This window comes from Panthera onca, chromosome E3 (assembly GCF_046562875.1).
Source record: "Panthera onca isolate mPanOnc1 chromosome E3, mPanOnc1 haplotype 2, whole genome shotgun sequence".
NCBI classification, from domain to species: Eukaryota; Metazoa; Chordata; class Mammalia; order Carnivora; family Felidae; genus Panthera; species Panthera onca.
The window spans coordinates 6466206-6491243 of NC_138354.1; the positions used below are offsets into that span (position 1 = coordinate 6466206).

Genomic DNA, 25038 nt, shown 5'->3' on the forward strand with positions numbered 1-25038 from the left:
GGTGCCCCTCCAGTTATTTTTAATAGAAACTTATGATTGTCCTCAAGGCACCTGGGTGACTCAGTCGGTTAAGCGTCCAACTCTTGATTTTGGCTCAGGTCGAGTTCAAGCCCCACATTGGGCTCTGTACTGACAATGCAGAGCCTGCTTGTAATTCTTTCTCCGCCTCTCTCTCTGCCCCTACCCCACTCGTTCTCTCTCTCTCTCTCTCTCTCCCTCTCTCTCTCAAAATGAACATTTTAAAAAAAGAAAGTTATGATTGTCCTTATTTAAACTACTTGATAAACTTAAAGTCAAACTTTACTTATTGTAGTTTGAAATTTGTAATGTTTTTCAGATTTAGATTTGACTTTTGAAATCCCTGTGAGCATCTTAGAAATTTAGAGAAATACATATAATCGGTTTCTAGAAAGTACTTGAAGTCTTAGGATTTTAGAGCTAGGTATTTATCTGGTTCCACAGTTTCATCTGTAAAACAGATACACCTTTCCTAAGGAGGGAAAGAAAGGTAATATAATAGAAGCGGGAACTAGTAAATAATTGATCTAAAGTTTGAGTCATAGATCCTAATTTTAATTTTGAGAAATTAGTGTTTTGGGTTTTTTTTTTAGTGAATGAACTAGAAAGGGAGAAAAAATCAATATAAGTTCAAAAGTAATCTGTCATAAATATTATATTCTTTATATTTCAGATTGGTCCAAGAGATTTCTCTTGAAAATAGAATTTTATTTTGTGATTCATATTGGCTTTATTGTAAAGGAAGGCTTTGATGTATTTTATGAGCAGAGTCAAGTTTTTTTGATAAACTGATGTTTCCAACCTGGGTTCATGATAGCAGTGAGAACCTAGGAACCATTTTCAGTGTTTTGGAAATGCTAACAGAAAGTAAATATTTATTGCTAATAATGGTGGACAAGTGAACTAAAATATCAAATATCTTTACTGTGGGCTAATATTATATCAGCCAAGTATGATAACATTGTTCTTACTGGTTAGAATCTTTACTTAACAGTTATAGATATCTCTGATAAAATGAATTTTTAAATTTAGTTTTTCTACAAAACATTTTTTTTAATATTTATTTTTAAGGGAGAGAACACGAGTAGGGGAGGGGCAGAGAGAGAGGGAGACACAGAATCTGAAGCAGGCTCCAGACTCTGAGCTGTCAGTACAGAGTCTGACGGGGGTGGGGCTCGAACTCACCGTGAGATCATGACCTGAGCTGAAATCAGATGCTTAACTGACTTGAGCCACCCAGGCATTCCTCTACAAAACATTTTAAAATATGGGATCCAAGTAGAGGTAGAAATAATAAAAGGAATTTTTCAGGGGTGAATATTAGGAAACTTTTTTTTTTTTTTTTTTTTTTTTTTTTTTTTTTTTTTTTTAAGAGAGAGAGGGCGCAAGTGAGTGAGGGGCCCCGGGGGCGGGATGGGGTGGGGGGGTTCGGAAGCAAGGCTTACCCAAAGCGGGGCTTGAGCTTACCCAAAGCAGAGCTGGCTTAGTTGGTGGATCATGTGACTTTTGATCTTGCAGTTGGGAGTTTAGCCCTATGTTGGGTGTAGAGATTACTTAAAAAAAATAAAAATCTTAAAAAAAAAAAAAAGCCAAGTGTAACATACCTCTTTTTTGGTCACAATTTCAAGTTAACTCTTGACTTTTTTCCTCCAGAGATTGCTCTTAGCCCCAACAATCACGAAGTCCACATCTATAAGAAGAACGGGAGCCAGTGGGTGAAGGCTCATGAACTCAAGGAGCACAATGGACACATCACAGGTAAAGGAGACATCTGTGAGCTTAGTGTGAGACTTGCAAATTGAGTGCTTTTCCATTTAAATTTTTTTTTAATGTTTATTTAATTTTTGAGAGAGAGCAAGAGACAGAGTGCAAGCTGGGGAGGGGCAGAGTGGGAGACACAGAATCTGAAGCAGGTGCCAGGCTCTAAGCTGTCAGCACAGAGCCCAACGTGGGGCTCGAACTGACAAACCCATGAGATCATGACCTGAGCCGAAGTCAGACACTCAACCAACTGAGCCACCCAGGCATCTCTAGTGCTTTTCCATTTAAATGAAGAGCCTGATAAAGTAAGTCTACCATAGTATTTAAAGCTGTGCAACATTTATGGAATTTTCTTTAGAAAATTTGAGAAAACATCATAATAATGGTATCCGTTTTTAAGTGCTTCTTTTAGCCCAGCTGGTTCACAGCACTCTACTAGTGTTAGGGAAAACACTCATCCTTCTCTGAGGACTGAAGAGCTTAGATTAGGTGATGAAATGTGAAAGGAAAACTAGATGGCCCGTCAGCAGAAAACATAAGCCACACTGTGTCCCCAAGTGCTGAGGGGCCGCAGTGTCTTCCAGAAGCTTTCTGTATGTTGTTTGTGGCGGGGAGGAAGACCTTCCAAAATACTGAAAAGGACAAAGAGCAACATAACACCCACATTGCCCCCGCTTAGAATTAACAACTATGTCTCTTTTTTCCTGGGCCAGAAAACTGAGGAGACAAAGGTTTAATAATCAGGAGTGGCATTCAAGATAATGGTACAGTCCCCTTTCATCTGCCAGTCCTATCCTATTCCCATTCCCCAGAAGCAGTCCGTAATTCGGTATGACATTGTCCCAGTTCATTTTTAATACTTTTACATACATAGACACATATTTGTAAGCAATACAAATTTAGTACTATTGGCTAGTATTTTCAATGCTACACAAATGGCATCATGTTGCACATCTCCTGCAGCTTGCTTTTGCATCTCACGTCGTTCCTGATCTCTGTGTTCATCGAGTTTATTCCTTTTAACTGCTGTTTAACATTTCATACCTCATTTATTTACTCTTCTCTCCACTGAAGGACATTTAGGTTGTTTCCAGTTTTCCTTATATTAAAGTGCTAAATCGAGCAGCCCTGTGCAGATCTCTTTGTACACACGTGAATGTTTATGGAAGACTCGTACATCCTCACCTTTGCTAGGCTGGTCATAGTGCCTTCACCCCCACAGCCCTATAGGGGAGTGCTTACTCTCCTGCATCCCACACATACTGGATATGGTCAGGCTGTCTGATGAGTGAAAGGGTGGTGTCTCTAGAAGTTACATTTCCCTGATTGATGGAAAGGTTGAGCATATTTTCAGAAGTTTGTTAGCCATCTGGGTTTACTTCTCATACTTTACCGTCCATTACTCCTGACCATTTTTTCATTGAGTTTTTATCTTTTTCTTGTGGGTTTGTAGAAGACTGAATCTTAAAGCATTGCCTCTGAGGCAGATTCCTGGATGTACATTAGTTTTCATCTTTGACAAAAACTATTGATGAATAGATGGCTAATGGTGGCAAGCAGGGCAGTGCAGAGTTTCATTAAGGAACTGTCAAATAAGGAAGGAAAAAGAGTAAGAGAGAAAAATGGAGAATTTCTATAATGTTTTTCAGAATTCAGTGAACCAAAACCTGATATCATATTTCAAGAGCATGAATTGCTTTGTTATGAAGTGATACCTGGCCATTTTTATTTATTTATTTTTTAAATTTAATGTTTTGATTTATTATTTTTTTTATATAAAAATTTTTTTTTAATGTTTATTTATTTTTGAGACAGAGAGAGACACAGCATGAGCAGGGAAGGGGAAGAGAGAGAGGGAGACACAGAATGTGAAGCAGGCTCCAGGCTCTGAGCTGTCAGCACAGAGCCCGACGCGGGGTTCGAACTCACGAACTGTGAGATCATGACCTGAGCCGAAGTCGGACACTTAACCGACTGAGCCACCCAGGCGCCCCAGTTTTGATTTATTTTTGAGAGAGAGAGCATGAGTCAGGGAGGGGCAGAGTGAGAGGGAGACACAGAATCCGAAGCAGACTCCAGGCTCCGACCTGTCAGCACATAGCCTGACGTGGGGCTCAAACCCACAAACTGTGAGATCATGACCTGGGCCAAAGTCAGGTGCTTAACCGACTGAGCCACCCAGGCACCCCGATATCTGGCTATTTTTAAAAGAACATACTCACTTACTGTTATGTTCAGAAACAACTCTTGTTCCTTGACCTTAACTCCTATAATTTTTTCTTTATCTATTTTCTGGCTGAGTTGATTCAACCTCTTGCTTTGAACACTTTGGTCAAGCACACCAAAACTTAATCTCCATAACCTTTCAATTACAAATTTCTCACTGAAGTCTTAGATTTTCCTTCTCCTCTCAATGACATTTACTTTTTAAGTGGGCAGCAAAGCGACTGATAGTGATTTTTTTTTTTTCTAATCATGACCCTGGAATTTTGCCTCTAATCTTCCAACATACTGACTGGCTTGAAGATACCCTCTCCCCAGAGAGAAATAGCGTGTTTTGACCTTCTGCACCCTTTATATTCTTTTCCCAGCAAAAACTCGTGACCATCCCTTCTTGCTTTTAAGTGATTTGTATATGGTGCTAGTGAGCAGCAGGGGCCAACTGACTGGACTACTGAACCAGCACAAAAGACATAATGTGTAATTTCTATTTTTGTTGCTGTTGCTTTCCCATGACCTTATTTCTATTAGGTTTGGCCTATTTTCTTTCTTTAAGTCCCTTTGCCAGTGGCATTATGGCCTAAAAATAAGAACATTCATACTTTAAATTGGAATTTGATCATTGGGAAGTACATTTAAGTGAGAAAGGGCTAAGGTGAAAGGCCAAAGAAATAGCCGAAAAAGTGAAATATTTAGTTATTTTCTTTTTCTCCCCTGCTTCTTTTGGAATCCTTTGAACTTGGGCCTGTTTTCATCCAAATGCTCAGATGACCTCTTTTTTTAGATCTTAAAAAACTGTTGTTGGAAAAATCTAAGTATAACTCTGTGGCAAGAGACCAGGGATCAAACATAGTTTCTCAGAAAGATAGTAACTACAGGAAAAAAAAAAATCTCCTGAGCTTTCTAGAAGGAAAAAGACCAGTCAGTACTACAGAGAAAAAGAATATGGTTAACATCAAAGCCAATACCACAGTAGTGGAATTTGTTTCTTTGAGTTTTTTCTTTTTTAACGTTTATTTTTGAGAGTGTGTGCAAGCGTTCTTGGGAGCAAGAGAGGGGCAGAGAAAAAGAGGGAAAGAGAGAATCCCAAGCAGATTTTGCCCTGTCAACGCAGAGCCCGACGTGGGGCTCCAACTCACAAAATGTGAGATCATGACCTGAGCTGAAATCAAGAGTCGGATGCTTAACTGACTGAGCCACCCAGGTGCCCCTGTTGATTCTTTTTTTTTTTCTTAAAGTACCTCATGCTTAAGCACCTCAAGAGTTCTTATAAAACATGAATGTGTTTAATTAGAGTGGTGATCACATGGAATAAGGAGTGAAATTTTAGATTGTCAAATCATCACAAAATCCCGGAGTTTCCTCACTATAAGGCAGTATTCTGGATGTTAGAGGACGTATTTATTTTCTGTTGCTGTGTAACAAATACTACAAACGTAGCAGCTTAACCAAAACACGTATATTATCTAATAGTTTTCGTGGGTCAAGAGTCTGGGCATGGTTTATCTGGGACCCCTGCTTAGGGTCTCACAAGTTGTAATCGAGGTGTCAGCCAAGGATGAGTTCTCATCAGAGCCTCGACCAGGGAAGGATCCACTTCCAAGCTCCTTCAGATTGTTGGTGGTAGAATTCATGTCCTTGCAGCTGTAAGATTCATGATGGCTGCCACACCCTTATGTAATCTTGTCCACAAGTGTACATCTTATCACCTTTGTGGCATTCCATTGATTAGAAGCAAGTCACGGGTCCTGCGCACACCTCGAGGGAGGGGACTTCCATAGGTCTGTGGTCTGCCCACCACAGTAGTTTCAGAGATTTGCTTCCTGTTGTCAGGAAGCTTATAATCAAGTTTAGAAAAGACATTCGGGGCGCCTGGGTGGCTCAGTCAGTGAAGTGTTACACTTCGGCTCAAGTCGTGATCTTGCTGTTCGTGAGTTCGAGCCCCATATCGGGCTTTGTGCTGTCAGCTCAGGGCCTGGAGCCTGCTTTGGATTCGGTCTCCCTATCTCTCTGCCCCTCCCCCACTCATGCTCTGTCCCTCTCAAAAATAAATAAATAAGCTTTAAAAAAAAAAGTAAGCAAGACATTCATAAAAATAACTATTTTGCATCACACTTTGAGGAGTTTATCATAGATCATTTTAACCAGAACAAAAAGGTATGTTCCTGAATGTTTAGTCCAGTGTTACCTGTTAATAAATGGTTGGAAACTAACAAAACATTCAACATTGGGATGTTTGGGAAATTATTATGATAAGAGCAATGTTCTGAAATAATGTGTAAACCAGTACTAATTTATAAAAAGCAGAAAAAATGTTTGCCATAATGTTAATACCATTTTGGGGGAGAAATGTGTATGGACATAAGAATGGGCTTTATTGACTTCCTGCATGTCTCTTTGTGGTGTTTGTTTTATAGTAATGTGAGTATTACCTTTGTAATTAAAAGTGAAATTTTAACTCTAATAAGGTTGCAAGACGATCCTATAATAAATAGATTTATAGTCAAAATACACATCACTTAGAATACACTCCCCCACATCTTTTTCCCCTCAGTGGTGCAAATAATTGAGCAGTCTATTCCTATAGGTGAATGAATGAATGAACTAACTCTTCATACAACTGAAATCACTGTGAGTTATGACCAATGGACACTTTGGTTTGTAGTCATCTTACTTTTTTCCATATACCTGTTAAGAATGTTAATGATTAATTTTTAGAGAGATACCTATAATAATTAGTAATATTTCCTTCATTCCCAATAATACCTTCAATGAGGAATGATATTTATAGGAAATAACCTCATCAAGTAACTATAAAATGATTGAGTCATAGCAGATTTTACTCTTGGTATATAACAAACTGATCTTGACTTTGGGATCCTTCACAGACCCACCAATTAAGTAAAGGTTTGGTCAGATAGGAAAAATAAACCTTATGTTCAGATACATATGTAGACCTCTTTCTAATTTAGATGCAGAGATACTCAAGGACTCTCTCCAGAACTTGTATCATTTAGGTTAGTTTAAATGACAGTGACCCTCAGAAGAATGTATAATGAATCACAATTTATATTTTCCCTCTACTGAAGATTATTTTAATTTGCTCTGATGTTGTTTTATTTAGATGTGGCAGACTTTCAGTTAATGTCATGGAGTGAGGTCTGTTAATGAATGAATAATGGTACTTTAAACACCCCTCCCCCCCCCCCCCCCAAATATCTAATAACGAGGTGAGAAAAAGATCTTCAGGTCTTCCACCTGTGAACAGGTGGAAAAATGCTGCTGCTTAGTTTTTTACCCCCCACAGTTCTGAAACAGCTCTGTTCTCCCTGGCCTTGTAGAGGATCCTGAGTTGCAGAACTTTGCCGAGAAACCTTGCCTTTGAGTATGAGGTGACAATCAGGACCATAGATGGGGGAAGGACGGGGCTGGGGAGGAAGATACCAGGCCCCCGTGTAGCCCTGCCGTGGCAGTGCCCCCCCCTGGCTGTCTCATGGCTTTTATCATGGGCCAGACAAAGCAGATGACACCACGCCTCACTTGCAGGTATCGACTGGGCTCCCAAGAGCGACCGCATCGTCACTTGCGGGGCAGACCGCAATGCCTATGTCTGGAGTCAGAAAGATGGTGTCTGGAAGCCAACCCTGGTGATCCTGAGAATTAATCGTGCAGCAACTTTTGTCAAGTGGTCCCCGCTAGAGAACAAATTTGCTGTGGGAAGTGGAGCACGACTCATTTCTGTTTGTTACTTTGAGTCTGAAAATGACTGGTGAGCAACAGCTGCGTATTTTTTATTTCTGTCTGTGGAATTACACCTTTGGACCACCTGTGTTCTTGGTGACTTCATGAGTCCCTGGGTGAAGGCTTACCTATAACTTCAGTGTTTCCTCATCTGGAGATTTTTTTTTTTTCCTCTGAAAATCTCCATTTCCTCTGAAGATTTTTCCTTCTTGTGTGCACATTGGGTCAAATCTCACATCTTTCTCATATTGATAGAGACCTATGGCCCTATGTTCTGAAATCATAACTAGTATGTACTGTAAGATGCTGCTCTCCTCATTCTGTGCTGTCCAAACTGTTTTCTTACTCTGACAGGGAAATCATAAACTTGAGAGATTCCCATGACCTGAGGAATGATTTTTTTAGATACAAAATATCTATGATTCCTACAGATGACAGTGCTCTCCTTTTTTTTTTTTTTTTTTTTTTTTTTAATTTATTTGCTAACCGGAGTGCCTGCGTGGCTCAGTCGGTTAAGCATCCGACTTCAGCTCACGTCATGATCTCACAGCTCCTGGGTTCAAGCCCTGCGTTGGGCTCTGTGCTGACAGCTCGGAGCCTGGAGCCTGCTTCTGATTCTGTGTGTGTCTCTCTCTCTGCCCCTTCCCTGCTTGTGCTTTGTTTCTCTCTGTCTCAAAAATAAATGCTAAGAATTTTTTTTTTAATTTATTTGCTAACCAAATCTGTGTCTTCATATAATATTTTACTCATTTGAGCTGTTGAAGTAAAAATTGACCAGAATCTTGGAACTGTGATCAGCTTGTTAAACTTTTTGTATAAATTACTTATAGCTGAGCCACTCAAAATACAGAGATTGATTTTATGGCTAAGTAACTTATTTTACCTATTCCTTCCCACTTACTTTAATAAGAAAACAACTCTGCTCTATCTGGCATGCACTCAGAAAGGGTGGTAAGTAGCCTTCAACATGGAATTGTCATTTAGTACGAATCTGGCAGTGTTTGTATTTGCACTAAAAATAGCAGAGTATACATTACTCTTTGTGTTAGCGTTACTGTTTGCTTTCTACTGAAACAGTGAAAGGAATGGATTATATTAATGTTTTGTAATTGAGTGAAATCTCAGAAATTTTGATTCTTTGAAAAGAAAGTCTGTAAATTTGCAACGATTCAGTTAGGAATTCAAGACTTGCATTTTTCTTTCAAGCACATGTAAAAATAAGTCTAACAAAACGTTGCCTGGCAAAAATCATTTAGAAGACTCACTGTAATGAATAGATAAGAAAAATTTTCCTTCCTAGGTAACCTTCAGTCTCAGAGATTGCTCACATTTTTATTCATTGAAAAATAGTTTCGCATATAGGTAAATTGGGCTGTACTGTAGTGCAAGGTATTGTCATTTGAACAAGCTATATGTTCAGAGGCGTTTCTTGGCTATAGAACAACATTTTATTGGAATGATGTGAATATTTTAAAATAATCTCTAAAAGCCTTTAAAATAACTTCATTATAAGCAAGTCAAAATGTCTGTTTTTCAGAATGAAATTTTTTATATAAGTTCCTAAGACAGATTCTATGGAAACATAATTTGGCATTCAAAGATGGGCGTTTGGCTTGATATTCAGTCTCTTAACTCTTACCTTTTTTTTTTAAGTTTATTTACTTTGAGAGAAAGAGAACACGAGAGCAAGAGGCAGAAAGAGGAGAGAGAGAGCAGCTCAAGCAGGCTCTGCTCTGAAAGCACAGAGCCCAGCATAGGGCTGGATCTTACAAACTGTGAGATCATGACCTGAAGCAAAATCAAGAGTCAGATGCTTTTAATTTTTTTTTTTTCATGTTTATTTTTAAAGAGTTGGATGCTTAACCAACTGAACCACACAGGCATCCCCAGTCTTTGAGCTCTTGAACAGCAGAACATGATTGGTTTTTAAGCACCAGTTTAGGGGGAGAAGTTGAATTAGCTAAGCCGGAATAATAACTGATCTCAGTTATAAATATATCTCAGACATAAATCTCAGACATAAATATCCCTGGAGTGGAGCTAGAGAATTAGAACTTCTGAGAGGTTGTGATTTTCTTGGTTGTGATTCCTCTGTGAAAAAGAAAGAATTTGCAGCTTCAGAGGCTTAGAAAAGAAATGAAGTTATTTTACAACCCAGATTTAACCTGAAATGAAATAACAAGTCACTAAATGTTTACATAAAAATGTAAGTAATTCAAACTGCAATTTTTATCTGAACGGTTAAGGTCACATATAATCTGAAATTCCACGGAGCCGTATCCAGAGTTAATCCATAAATATAATTACTAACGGGGATCCCATGATAGCCAGGAAGGCTCAGAAGGGGCTGCTGTGATGAGAATGTTGTAAAAGACAGAATTGGAAGGACCATTTACGGCTCTTCTCCCTCTCTCCTTTCCGGTCTCTGGCGGAAGGCCTGGTAGCCACCTGTGTTTCGCCTGACATGCACTTGTAGGTCCTTTGGGAGCTGTTGCTTGATGTGTGGATAAACTGAAATGGATTTTCTCCTTTTGTAGGTGGGTCAGCAAGCACATTAAAAAGCCGATTCGCTCCACAGTCCTCAGCTTGGATTGGCATCCTAACAATGTTTTGCTGGCAGCAGGATCGTGTGATTTCAAATGCAGGTGGGAACAAATGAGAATTGGTAGGCAGAATTGATCTGTTCGTTGTTCATCTTTCACATATTTTTTTTAAGTTTATTTATTTTTGAGAGAGAGAGAGAGCCCAAGTGGGGTAGGAGCAGAGAGAGAGAGAGAATCCCAAGCAGGTTTTACACTGTCATTGCAGAGCCCGATGCAGGGCTTGAACTTACGAACCATGAGATCATGACCTGAGCTGAAGTCAGAAACTTAACCAACTGAGCCATCCAGGCGTCCCCATCTTTCACATATTCTTAAGGTTTCTTTGCTTTGTAAAGTACTGTGCTAGGCACTACAAGGGATTCGGAGATGAGTGGAGCTTGTGATCTAGGAAAGCAAGCACCAGAGATGGCCAAGGTAGAGGGAAGTGGACTTGGAGGCGCGGGAGTGGGGAGATGTAAGAGTGGGGCCCAGAAGTTCACCTTAGGCAGAGCATCCGTGTTTGGAGCAGTGATCTAGTGGCCCTCGGACCACAGTATTGTTTCTTGTTTGATAACCCAGGCAGGGACTTGGCAGATTCCAGAGTGAGGCGAAAACGAACAAAACATAGCTGAACAGTGCACTGCTGAGCTATTACTGCACTGTTCCTTTTCAGTTAAAGCTTTTTATTTGTTGTTCGTGGGAGGCTAGAAGAAACACAGCCACTTTGCTAAGAGCTTTAAGGTCAAACGGTGTAATTTCTTTTTAAAGTTATTCTTTATCAAGAAGGCTTTCTTCCCTTAGAAGAAAAGCAAATAAATGTTACTTCATGTTGACTGGTTGGTTGGTTGGTTGGTTGGTTTTTAAAGATACGTGTGGGAATTTGGCTGTGGAATGGGGGGTACAGGGGTGTCAAGGCACTCTGGAAAAAGATTGGTTCTTAAAAAAAAAAAATTGTTTCTACTTAAGAATCAGTGTAACAGCAAAGATGCATAGACATTCTTAAGGAGAATTCAGAAGTTTTGTTGTCTGTGATATGTTATCCAGTCATTCTAGCTCCCGTAGAAGATGAAGCTGAATGATCCATACCACCTGGGTTATCAAGCTGTGTCTAAAAAATCTGACTGTGAAAATAGGTTACCAATTCTTTTGTTACTATTACTTTCCGGAAATAAACTTTGCTTGGACTTGTAGTCCTGTGGGTAAGAGTCTGTTCAGGTCGCACTCTCGAGTTGGCGTCTGAGAACCACCAGCTATGTCTTGGTCTCCGGTGGCTAGAGCAGTGGCCATTGCGATGCTGACTTACAGCCCAGTGATTCTCATGATTCTCATTCTCAGTCCCATAAAAATGGAGAACGAACTGATGGCTGCCAGAGGGAAGGGGGGTGGGGGGATGGGCTCAATGGGTGACGGGGACAGGGAGGTACAGGCTTCCAGTTACAAAGTGAGTCACAGGAATGACCGGGAATATAGTCACTGATGCCGCAAGAGCGGTGTATGGTGACAGATGCCAGCTGCACCAGCAGTGAACGGGGCATAAAGCGTAGCGAAGCTGAATCACTGTGATATACGCCTGAAACTACAGTAAAATTGTGTGTCAGCTCTATTCAATAAAAAAAAATAAAGCCCAGTGATTCTGAGGTCACGTCCTGTAATCTCACTGCGCCTTTTGCCTCCCTAGTGCTCTGCCTCTTCCAGAGCTGCTGCTGTCATTGTCATTTGGGAGGAAATATCCCAGATCATTTTAGGGAGTCTCTAGGTCCAGAAGTTCTTGAAGAGAGGCTCTATGAAGTAGAAATAGCATCGGGGGCGGGTGGGGGGGTTCCCCGCCTCTCTTTATCCCTCCTCACACACAACTTCGTGGAATTCGAGAGAGAGGCTGCTGACAGCAGGCTGGAAAGCACCCTTCTTCAACCCAGACCATACCTGCCACAGAGACGCGACAGGGAGCCCAGGGCCGCATGAAGCCCGCCCTCCTGATAGCACGAGGGGGAGCCTGTCCGCTCTCTCACTGGTCTCCCTTGGCTTCCTCCTTGGGTGTCCCTTTCTTTAAATGGGTTCATACCACTGCTTTATTGCAGCGTAGCAAATAGTTTCCTCTCCTGCCGTTGGGCTGTGTGGGCTTCCTGGCCTACTGTGTTGAGACAGGAAGGAATGCTGTTCTCAGTGGGGTCTGCCATGTGCGAGGGGGCGGCGTGACAGCAGGACCCTCCTCCAGAATTCCCCACTCCTGGGAGGGAAGGGCCTTTGTGTTCATTACTTCTAGAACTGCACCCCTACGCCTGCGACCATTCTTGTCTTAAGAAATTTGTGTGTGTGACTTTGTCATGTTTTGCTCTTCAAGGATTAATCTCTTTGCATCCTAAGACCCCTTACGGCAGCTGCCTGTGGCCTGTTTCTTTATACACATATTTTCACCTGCTTTGTCCTTCTTTCCTGCCCCTTAAACTACAGAGTGTTTTCTGCCTACATTAAAGAAGTGGATGAAAAGCCGGCCAGTACGCCATGGGGCAGCAAGATGCCTTTTGGTCAGCTGATGTCAGAGTTTGGTGGCAGTGGCACTGGTGGCTGGGTGCATGGGGTCAGCTTCTCTGCCAGTGGGAGCCGCCTGGCCTGGGTCAGCCATGACAGCACCGTATCTGTTGCCGATGCCTCAAAAAGCGTACAGTGAGTATTTGCCTTTTGTTTGGAGTTAGGGAGTGGGGTTGGGATCTCTCCGCAGCTTGGCCAAGGCTGTTCTTCCCTGGGTGCCAGTTCAGGATGTGAGCATAAAACTCTGACCCAGAACCGCAGGGCCGCCTTTTAAGTCCCAGACACACGTTTAGATTGTCCTTTTGGGGAAATTTGAAAGAGTTAGGTCTCACTTGCAGAAACGGTTCTTAATGGAGGTAGTGTTGGTGATTCCTCTGAAGGACTCTCCTTGCCTGCTGCTTCTGCTGCTGCTGCTAAAAGTTCCTTCATGTGGTTAGTTTAGTCTGTTACTGTGGATTCTTTACGACAGGTAAATGTCATCCCCCAGCCTTAAGTAGGAGATAAGTTCTTACTCTGTAGTCAAGGAACAGTGACTCCATTCACTTGGGACTCCATCCAGTAATACTTAAAACCCCGATGCCAGTTCGTCTGGACTATGCTGGAAGAACTCGAATTACAGTGACTCATTTGTGAGTGAGACACCTGCCCAGCCTTGGGGAGGGCACCAGGCACCTTGTCAGACGTCGGAATTTTTATCTGCTCATCGTGTTGGAGGGACAGAGATGATTGGAATTCCTTCCCCTTATGAATCTTTGTCTTTCCTGGTGAATCCTTTTTTATTGGCAGCTAAAGGTTACCCACCTTTAAAGATTTCCTAACTTATTGCTGTGTGCTGAGAACTGCTCACATCAGGTGACTCTTCCTCCCTCTGCTGCATGGTGACAACAAAGTGACACTTCAGAGAGAATATTTTTTTCCTAAGTGGATTGAATTGTGGGTTTTGGCAGAGGGGGGAGTTGTTTTATTTTAAGAGAGAGAGTGGGGGAGGGGCAGAGAGTGAGAGAGAGAAAGAATCCCAAGCAGGCACTGTGGTTGTCAATGCAGAGCCCAATTCAGGGCTTGAATTCACAAACGATGAAATCATGACCTGAGCCAAAATCAAAAGTTGGATGCTTAACTGACTGAGCCACCCAAGCGCCTCTTACTTATTTTGAAAACACCACCTTAAATGTTGTGGTCTCCCAGGTTTCTATACACATTTAGGCACTTAATGTATCTTTTCATTTTTAACACAAATGGGGTTATGCTATACATTTTGTACAGTAATTTGCTTTTTATTGTTCAGTAATGTTTTGATGTCATAGTTATTTGATTTGTGTACAGTTTGTTGTAATGTGTAATAAGCTTTTAGCACGTGCTTATTACAAGCCCCTGTCTGCCCTTCTATTGATTTATGATTTGGCTTTTCCAGTCCTGCAAGTCAGATGACATTCTCCACCCTTCCCCTTCTCGAACATAAATGTTTTATGTAGTAACAGCCAGTGTTTTATATAGTAAGGTGCCCCAGTAAGGCCTTAAGATGAGGTATTAGGACTTTAATCCGATGCCAGTGGTATTGGCAGGGGGGGAGGGGGTCTCCTTAGACATAGTTTTCTAAATGCATCCTCTTTTACATGAAGCTCTGAGATCCTAATTCATCAACCAACGTGTGTGCCTGCCATCTCTACGTGACCTGTTGGCCAGGTGCTGGAGCAGATAACTACTATCTCTACGTGTACACACATGTGCCCCAGCCCAGTTGTGTGTGAGATCCTGGCTGGCTAAGGCAGTGTCGTATTCATCGGTGGCTCCAGCTCCTCCCCCAGTGCCTGGCAGAAAAAAGAGAATAGACTCTTCAGATGTTTGTGCCCACTCTCTGGGAGCCCAGGGTGAGCACGGGCGAGGAGAGGATGGCAGCACAAGGCGTTCAGTCATGAGTGACAGTGACAGGAAGAGCGTTGGGTGGCCAGAAAGGAGAAGCCACTTTAGGGTGAAGAGGTCCAGGAAAGCTTCATGGAGGTGATCTAATTAGAGCTGAGCTTCAGAAACCATGTGGACTTCGGATAAGCATGTGGGTAAAGGGTGTGGGAGCAAAAGCAAAAGACGGGAAAGAATAAGGGTCACTGGGGACCGTGTCGTAGACCAGTCTGTCATGAGTGGGAAGGCCCCAGAAGCAGGTGGGGCCCAGGCCAGAGAGGCCAAAGACCTCTGTTTCTGCAGGTTACCCCAGGGCTGTGTCGGGCTTGAGATTCTTGATTCCTGAAAGTGTAGGTCATGGGGCTCCTTTTAAGCATAAGAGCTTGTTTATACTGTCCAAGCGCCTGTGAAAATGGGTCCTTAGTCATCTTCTGTGTCTATAAAGAAGCTGTGTGGTCTGTTCCATCTCAATTTAACAATTATTCTTGTATTCAGGGTCTCAACTCTGAAAACGGAGTTCCTGCCCCTGCTGAGTGTGTCATTTGTCTCGGAGAACAGTGTTGTAGCTGCCGTGAGTATTTCTCTTTATTTCCTCTCACAGTACACTGTATTTAATTCTCCCGGACGGGAACAGCGCGTGCTCTGTGACTTGCTGTGCTCTCACAGGCCAGCACAGCCTTTTAGGACAGCTGGCCTGTGAGACTGGGTGGTGTGGTGTGTGGTGTGCGTGTTTGTGTGTGTTTAAGTGCGGTGGTGACTGTTCTGCTGAGGGGCTGGTAGGTAGGCCTGACCGATGTCTTGTTTCAGGGCCATGACTGCTGCCCGATGCTCTTTAACTACGATGACCGTGGCTGCTTGACCTTCGTCTCCAAACTAGACATTCCAAAACAGAGCATCCAGCGCAACATGTCCGCCATGGAGCGCTTCCGCAACATGGACAAGAGGGCCACGACCGAGGACCGCAACACGGCTTTGGAGACGCTGCACCAGAATAGCATCACGTAGGTGCCACTCAGCCACCTGCAGCCAGGGCCCCAGCCACCTGTAGAGAAGCGTTTAGGTGACCAAGATGCCTTTCTGCCTCCTCGTTTCCTGGCTGGATCCCTGTGCCAGTCGTGTGTGCTGTGTGCCCAGACATTGCTTTGGGAACAAGAGCAGGGACAAGTCTCTAGCCTCCCGACTGCAGACTCTTATTTTCAGCTTGTGACAGAGTCGTTCTGTCCTTTGAAGTGCAGATGGCACGAGACAGCCTCCCCCACCTCGAGCTGCACTGGTCCTGTTGCCGTCACCGCTGTGTGAGCTGCCTCCTCCCAGGGCTGGCATTCTTAGACCGTGGCTGAGAACGAGAGGAGACCTTCCTGAACGTCCTGCTCCTCTCAGTGAGCACAGGACAGGAACACTGGTTATACCTGTCATTTCGGCCGTGGGTTTCTAGTCACGCACACCAGTAAGAAGATCATTTAATGAAAGAAACAGAATTATTTGATACCATATGGTAAAACCAAGGAGTTTCTTGACTTAAGTTTTCATCAGGCGTATGTGAACTGTGTTTTATCCAAAAGGTTTGATTTTTTGTTTTGTTTTGTTTTAACTCTAGAGGAGAAGTGTAGTTTGCCCTTGATATTTTAAATGACTGTGGTCAGAGTTAGGTACCACAGAACTTTCTCTTTTTGATTAGACCTTTTGTTTTGAGAGATTTTCATTGTGGTGATGATGGTGGGAAGAAGAACGGAAAAGTCTAGACTTTCTCTTTGAGAGAATTATTAAATGCACCTTGTGCTTGTGATCATGTTCAGTGGAAAGGGCTGCTGGACTTAAAATAGGCTGAAAATATCTGCACTCTCTTGAAAAATAATAACTTGAGGGGCGCCTGGGTGGCTCAGTTGGTTAAGTGTTCGACCGGCTCAGGTCATGATCTCACGGTTCGTGAGTCTGAGTCCCGCATCAGGCTCTGTGCTGACAGCTCGGCGCCTGGAACCTGCTTCGGATTCTGTGTCTCCCTCTCTCTCCGCCCCAACCCCACTTGCACTGTCTCTCAAAAATGAATAAACATTAAGAAAAAAAAGTAAAAAAAAAATTAATAACTTGGAGGCCTAACAGAACTTTTCTCCACACTTCAGGTTCTTTGTCTTGAATGAGTTTCAAAACTATGTCTTGTGAATTTCTCTGAAGCTTCTCTGCAGACTATGTATCAGGAAGGAAACAACTCATTGCATCTTTTGAGACTTTCAAGTAAAAAGACCCTTGGAGATTGGCAAGGTTCCTTTTATTTGCAGATATTAAATCCTCTTTGCCCTTAAGCAAAGGATCGGCAGACTTTTTCTGTAAGGGACCAGAGGGTAGATATTTTAGGTTCTGAGAAGGTATAGAGGCTCTGTCAGCTATGCACATCTGTTGTGGCACACAGGCAGCCATTGGCAGTATGTATCTAAATGAGCGTGGATGTGTTTCAGTACAACTTTTATGGACACAGAAGTTTGAATTTCCGCATAATTTTCACATCATGAAGTAATAGTCTTCATTTTTTTGTCACCATTTAAATCGTAAGCTATTCTTAGCTTACAGGCTGTACAGAAACAGGCCGTGTGCACCGTTTTGCCATCTCCTTCCCCAGACAGAATGTTCTAGACGTTTCAGAGAAAAAAGAAAAATATTGTCTGAGCTGTGGAATTGATTTTCTTGAAAGTTTTTCAGATAATTAGGCCAAGACAAGTTGCTGCATTAATCTCTTCCTCTACTTTGCTTGCTTGGAATCCTGCGGCGTGTCTGAGTGTTGTTCATGTTTGCAGTGATTAGTTTCAAATGCAGGGAGAGCAGGGAGAGCTCTTGGCTTACAGGCCCTGGTTGTCTTGGAGGGTGATTTGGGAGTTTCTGTTTGGAGCCAGTTGGATTTCAGTCATGCTTTATCCTGCCTCTAGTTTGTTTTTGTTTTGTTTTGTTTTTAATTGTTTCCATCTCCGTCATTGCTGTGGTCTTGCCCACACTCTGTTCCCTGGCAGTTTGCATGCTGTGTGCCTGGCTCGTCCCGCTTCTCTGCGTCACTGTAATTAATACAGCTTCTTACCTTTTCTCTCTTTTCAGTCTTGACTTTTCTGGATGTCTGGTAACGAGGTGCACTTGAATGTTTTCTGAGGCAGATTGCCGCAGCCTAATCTTGATGGACAACTTAATATTTTGCGGTTGGGAATTCCATTTCCTTAAAATGCCCTTACACTGTTAGGAAGGTTGGGACTCACTCCCACCACATATCTTACAGTCTCTCTTGTTTTTCCTTCTTTTCAGTCAAGTGTCTATTTATGAAGTGGACAAACAAGATTGTCGCAAATTTTGCACTACTGGCATCGATGGAGCCATGACAATTTGGGATTTCAAGGTATTTTCTGCTTTTCAAAAGAAATCTTGTTTGTGTGAAATTCTTCCTGTGACCAGAATGTTTCTCATTTCTTGGAACAAAATGTCAAATCCAGTGCACATCAGAAATATAGAACAGGAGACTGTAGTCGTCTTTAAAACCAAAGTCAGGGCACCTGGCTGGCCCAGTCAGTGGAGCGTGTGACTCTTGGTCTTGGGGTTGTGAGTTCGACCCCTACATCGGGTGTTGAGGTTACTTTAAAAAACAAAAAAAAACACCTCAAGACTTGAAAGCCATTGGAAGAAAACCAGACTTTCTCAGTGACTTGGGGTACATCCTTCTAGATGTCCATTTATCCGTGGAGGAAAAAATTCAGTGCTGTTTTTGTAGCTGGCCCTGTGTTGGGCACCAGTGTCTTTATAGATACATTTTTGTGGTTTACACCCATTAATCTAGTAAACGTTTGCTAAGTGTCTGCCGGGTGCCAGGCCTCGTACTAGGCACTGAGGACACCGAGGTGAGAGGGGTTCGTGTGGCAGAGGGGGTGGGGGTTAGGTGGATCTGCAGAAGAGCAGCCAGTGCCCGTGTTTCTACACCAAGGAATTCGGGGGCACATAAACTGCCAGCGCTGCAGGGAAGGGATGGGCTGAGCTGTGTCTCCAGGTGCAGTGGGATTTCAGGGCACGCGGGGGCGCGGGGCAAGTAGGAGCCGCAGGTGCAGACCAGCCGAGCTCAGAGCACGTTCTGGTTGGAGGCACCACCAGTGGTTTGCAGTGATGTGGGTCCTTCAGAAGCACCAGATGGAACTAGAAGGGCCTGTGGCGTGGTCAGAGAGAGGGAGCTGGGCTTTGTCTGCAGACGCCCAGGAGCTGGTCCAGAGCCGGACAGCAAAGCACCAGAGAGTAAGGCGTGGGCAGCCTGGGCAGAGGCTGGGGAGTCCCGTGATCCAGTGAGGAGGTGATCTCCAGCTGTGGCAGGGGCTGTGACCCAGAACTTCTGCATTGGAGGGAGATTTCAGAGGCCAAATGGAAGGGCATCGTGACACTGAGGAACAAGCAGGGGGACCCTCACACTCTGCCTTGGCGATTGGGCAGATGGTGGACGAGATGAGGAACCAGAGAGGAGGAGCAGGAGTAGGAGAGGCTGGCCCCTGTGTGCAGCCCTGTAAATTTAATATCAGTGGTTAACCTCCAAAACAGGTTAAGGTTCACAGAATTTTGCTACTGCCTGTGCATTTCCACCATGTTCGGTGTCCCCCCCCCCCCCCGCCCCCACTCCTTGGGTGAAATACATAATATGGAATAGCCTCCAGAATATTTGGGAGAAACAAAGTGTCTTACTCAAAGTCTGTCCCCACCCTCCCACCTTTTTGTCTTCCGGCACTTTCCATCCTGGGCATCATGGCTGTGAAATTAGCTCCCTGGGCAGTTACACTCTACACTTTATTCTTTGACCCCTCTAAGCTAGGAGGTCCCAGGGTAGTTTCCCCTTGGTCCGTCTGCCTTTGAGCACCTGCTGTGTGTTGTGCACCTGGCTGGCCGCTACATGGCCTATGTCGTAGGAGGAGGCAAAGAACATGCACATATTGGCCCTCATCACTATGGGCCAATGGCACAGGGAGGAAACATGCAGGTGGGAGCACTTCCAGATCCTGTGGCTTGGAGCCATGGGAACAGGGGAGCACATGGCTGGAAAGGGCCGGTGGGGGGCCCAGTACTGGAGAGTCTCTGCAGGGCCCAGTGCTGGGAGAGCATGTCTCACAGGTGGGCGGGGCCAGATTTGGGGGGCACAGGGCAGGGGGGGTGTTGCAGGTAGGTCAGGGAGGAGAGGGTGGTCAGGGGAAAGACTCCAGGACGGACAGTCGTCAGTAACCTTTGGTGTTCTTCCTGCCATTTTCAAGACCTTGGAGTCTTCTATCCAGGGCCTCCGGATAATGTGAAGCTGAGTGAGCCTCCCAGATCCAGCATGACAAACTGACAAAAGTGACAAAGTGTGCTGACACGGCCCCGCCGTTTGCATGGTGGTGAGGAGAGCCAGCCGCAAGGAAACACTGAAGACACGTATCGCGCAAATATTGTTTGTGTGTTTTTGTTTGAATATAATTGGTGAAAGTGTTGGTTTTTTTAAAAAAAGCAGCAATGATTTGGGTTTTTTGTTTTTTGTTTTTGCTATTTCATTCCGTTCTTGACCAAAGCTTCTCTTGAAGTAGTTTATTATGGAAAATTGTCACACTAACTTAAAGGAAAGGGTGGGGAGATATGTAAATTGCTAAACAGTTAAATAAAAATACTGAATGTGTTTTTGGTTTTGTTTCGTTATAACTACTTTTAGTAGAAAACTATGGACAAATTCTTCATTAAACTATTTAATTTTTAGGGTAAAATCTTTATAGCCAGGTTTTTTTTTTTTTAATTTTTTTTAATGTTTATTTATTTTTGAGAGAGACAGAGATAGAATGTGAGTGGGTTGGGGCAGAGAGAGAGGGAGGCACAGAATCTGAAGCAGGCTCCAGGCTCCGAGCTGTCAGCACAGAGCCTGACGCAGGGCTTGAACTCACAAACCGTGAGATTATGACCTGAGCCGAAGTCAGATGCCCCTGAGCCACCCAGGCGCCCCTTAGGGTAAAATCTTAAATTCTAAGTTGCTTTATTTTAATTCTATTAGAGCACAAGCCAGGCAGAGAGAGAGGGAGGAGGAGGGAGGGAAGGAGAACCTTAAGCAGGCTCACACTCAGTGCAGAGCCCGACGCAGGGCTTGACCCAATGACACTAGGGGATCATGACCCAAGTGGAAGTCAAGAGTCAGATGCTCAACCGACTGAGTCACCCAGGTGCCCCTAACAAAAGGTTTTATAAGGTTTTAAAAATTAGCTAATTGTACAGAAAAAGGCTGATGCTCTTTAACCTTGGGGTTATCCTTTACATTGGGTAGTTTTTCCATTGTCTTAGGGTTGCAGAATTACCCACAGGGAGCAGTTTTTAGCAATGTCCAGGGAGGCCCAATCAGTTAAGCGTCCAACACCTGATTTCGGCTCAGGTCATGATCTCACAGTTTGTGAGATCGAGCCCCATGTCAGGCTCTGCGCTGACAGCGTGGAGCCTACTTGGGATTCTCTCTCCCTCTCTCTGCCATGCATGCGTGCGCACACACAAGCTCCCTCTCTCTCAAAATAAAAAGGCCTCCTGGGTGGTTCAGTCAGTTAAGTGTCCAGCTCCAGTCATGATCTCATGGTTTGTGAGATCGATCCCCGCATTAAACTGCACGGACAGTAAGGAGCCTGCTTGGAATTCTTTTTCCTCTTCCCCGCACATGCACATACTCTCTCTCAAATAAATTAAAAAAAAAAAAAAAAAGAATGTTTAGCTTTGTGGCTTTTACTGCCAGGAGTGGAGTCTTGCAGTCTTCCATGAGTCATATATTTTGACTATGATCTGCTGACTTTTAGGTTAAGGGTCAACCTAAAACCAAAATGGCGTTACTTTGGTCACCTTGCCTCCCAAGCCTTCCCTCTTGCCTCCCAGTGACTTGAAGACAGCTCTAGTTTTAGGACACTGGTAACCATGCTTCTCAGAGGACATCATGATACCCTCTTGAGTAATTTTGCCCTTCGGCGACTCCTGGGAACGATACTCCCCTCTAGGAGGGGATCTCTGCGGCGGAGGTATTTGCTGTGGCCTCCTCTCTGGACCGCTGGTGGCAGGAACCGCTTGTATAAATGTGTTTGCACCAGTGCACAGGCTGTTGTCCCAGAGGAGAGACAGAAGTAGCCCCTAAACAGGAATTAGCTAAAAAGTCTTTTAGTTTAATTAAATCACATGGTTTGGCCAACAGGCCCAGAGGTTTTTAGAGAAATAGCGTATTCCGCGAGAGAAACAACAGCAACGGAGAAACATTTCTAACTTTGCCTCCAGTGATTTAGCCAGAGTGGGGTTTTTTTTTGTTTGTTTGTTTTTTTATAACTTGGGCCATGTCTCCCCCGGGGAGGAAGGCCCATCCGAGTGAGGACAGCCAGAAACCCACAGCCCTGCAGTGCTGGGGGCTATATACTATGCACCCCTCTTCCTCTCACGAGCTCCGAGACTCAGGCCATGCCTGGGGCCACAATTATTACCCATCTGGAGAGCCTCTGGGTGACTGCCAAAGCCCTTTGATTCAAGCCTTTGGGCTCTGATGGCAGGTTATAATTCTGCCAAGTTGTGTGACCCTGAGCAATACAGTTAACCTCTCTGAGCCTCAGTCTCCTCACCTGTAAAATGGCAGTAAAAACAGGAATTGGTAATTCCTGTTAGTAAAGCTGAGGTTTGCTTTTAGGCTTTGCACTGACGCCATAATAGCCCCACAGACCCTTATTAACAGTGGGGTAGAATGGGAACGACATATGAAGGCTCTTGCTACCTGAAGAAAAATTTAAGTTATTTGCAGAGTATTCTGAGAAAATCCGAAGTCTGCCTCAGAACCCAGGTTAATTGCTTAGGCATGACTCTTCAGTTTGGCCCCGAAGCCATGTGTGCCCCACTCTGGAGGCAATGGTGTGAAGGGCCAGGGTTTCCCCAGGTGCCTGCAGTGTGGCTGAGGCACGAGCGACCCCACGTGGACTCAAGTCCCGTGTAGATCAGTATATAAATTATGAGGTTAGGTTGCTTGTTTATGCATGTATAATTAGAAACCGGGTGCAGTAGGTGGAATAATGCCCCCCCCCCCACCAAGATGTCCATGTCCTAATCCCTGGAACTTGTGAACTTTGCAGATATAATTAAGAGCTCAAGTCAGGAAGAGGATCCTGGATTATCCAGCTGGGCCCGGTATCCCAGGGATCCTTATGAGAGGGAGGCAGGCAGGTGAGTCAGAGATGTGGCCACAGGTTAGAGAGCCGCTGGGCCACGGAGCCAAGGAACGCCCGCAGCCTCTGGAAGCTGGCAAAGACCAGGAAACCAGGTCTCCCCTGGAGCTTCTGGAAGGAACGCCACGCTGCCTGCTGAGACGGGAGACTCTGACCTCCAGAAACGTAAGAGAACATGTTTGCGTTGTCTTCAGCCGCCCTATTTGTGGCAGGTTGCTCCTGCAGTGACAGGAAACTAATAGACGAGGTCAGTTCAGAAAAAGGAAGGAAGTATGGTCTAGAGCAGTGTTTCAAATTGAGGGTCAGAGCCCATCAATGGCTTGTAAAAATCAATTTAGTAGGTCACGACTGGCATTTGAAAAATTGAACCCAGAGAAAATATTTTGCGTGTGTCACGATACCTAGGTTTCAGATATACGTGGGGACGTGTACTAGGTCACAGTATATATATCACTGTGGGTCGTGATCAGAAAAAATTCGAGGGGCACCTGGGTGGCTCAGTCGGTTAAGTTTCTGACTCTTGATTTCGGGTTCAGGGCATGATCTCACGGTTCGTGTGTTTGAGCCCCACGTCGGGCTCTGTGCTGACTGTGTGGAACCTGCTAGGGATTGTCTCTCTCCCCCTCTCTCTGTCCTTCCCCCACTTGCACATGTTCTCTCTCTCTCTCAAAAAATAAGCTAAAAAAAAAAAGTTTGAAAGGCACCACCGTAATGTCCGTCCCCTCAGGGTCCCAGGAAGGGTGCTGTAGCCACACCTTTGCTGCACTACGGTGAGAATCCTGGACCAGGCACCAGCACAAGAAGTCAATAGGCATTAACTACTCATAGCAACCCTGTAAGGTTGGAACTGGTATAGCCACATTGTATTTATTTATTTTTAATGTTTACTTGTTTATTTCGAGAGAGTGTGAGTGGGGGGAGGAGCAGAGAGAATCCCAAGAATCTCTGCTCAAAGCATGGAGTCCAACGTGGGGCTCAGTGTCACAGCCGTGGGATCGTGACCTGAGCCAAAATCGAGAGTTGGACGCTTAACCCACTGAGCCACCCAGGTGCCCCTATGGAACATTGAAAGGTGACAAAGCCAGGCCAGAGAGGGTTGTGACGGCCCACATTGGAACACCGGCGAGCTGGCCAGAGCCCTGGTGGTAACCGCTAAGCACGCCCCCTGCTGGGCTTGGGCCGGGAGTGCAGATGCCTAGTGACCAAGCTCAGGGGCGGGGTCAGGTCACTGAAAGTGACGGGAGGGGACCTTTCCAACTTGTACCTTGTGGGGTTTTGTTGGAGTTTCCAGCTGAACCGATACAAAACCACGTGACTTGGCAGGGCGTGTTCAACAGGTGCTGCCCCCATCGGGGTCCTGGCACGTGGAATGCTAAGCGTGTTCTGGGCCTCTGCGTGGTGGACATCTGTCCTCCTAGGCTGAGAAAGAAGACACAAGGGTTTCTCCGGTTCCTCCTCATGGGGATCGGGTGGCAGTCCTTTGATCTCAGGGACAGAGACCCGTGGTCCCCAATTGGGGGTGGGCACATGCTAAGATTAGGAGCTCAGACTGGGTGCTTCTGGGACAGGTCTTCCTCCCTGGTCTCCCCGCTGCCTGGGCCAGCCCACCACTTCCGGAGTCCAGACGCCTGGAGCTTGGCTGCCCTCTTGTGACCAGGAGGCAGCAAGGAGGTGGAACAGAAAGCCGGAAGGAACCTCGAGGACCTGGGGATGACTGCCTTCCTCCAAGCTGCAGTTCTTGGAAACCTGAGAAGGAGTGCAGCGTCTTCACCCCAGGGTCCCGGGGGACGGGGCACGCAGTTTCCAGCAAGAAACAAGCTCTGTGAGGTGTTCTTAGAACTCTGAGTGAAGCCTTCCGCCCCAGGTCCCCCTCGCTCAGGAGAACCTCACTTAAGGCTTGAACAACTTTGATCCCAGAAGGGAGCGGTTTCACATAACCCCTCCCATGGCTTTCCAGTGTGTGGTGTGGTCGGGTCTTCCCACAGTGGCTGCAGGCCTGTGAGGGGGTTGCAGCACTTATCACGATGTCAGCCTCTTCACAGATGCAGAGACTGAGGCACAGCAAGAAGCAGCATTTACCTGAAACTCCATTTTCTAAC

General features: G+C 44.7%; 1 protein-coding gene across 1 annotated transcript in view; it reads left to right on the forward strand.

The window, feature by feature from the left end:
- Nucleotides 1–20397, forward strand: part of ARPC1A (actin related protein 2/3 complex subunit 1A) — a 28964-nt gene extending 8567 nt beyond the window's left edge. The window contains exons 3-10 of the mRNA XM_060649482.3: nt 1672–1776; nt 7546–7768; nt 10278–10385; nt 12774–12986; nt 15243–15318; nt 15555–15748; nt 18030–18120; nt 20000–20397. Of these exons, the coding sequence (XP_060505465.1) occupies nt 1672–1776; nt 7546–7768; nt 10278–10385; nt 12774–12986; nt 15243–15318; nt 15555–15748; nt 18030–18120; nt 20000–20038 (1049 nt within the window). The 3' untranslated portion in view covers nt 20039–20397. The remainder of the gene's footprint in view (nt 1–1671; nt 1777–7545; nt 7769–10277; nt 10386–12773; nt 12987–15242; nt 15319–15554; nt 15749–18029; nt 18121–19999) is intronic.
- Nucleotides 20398–25038: the final 4641 nt, after the last annotated feature.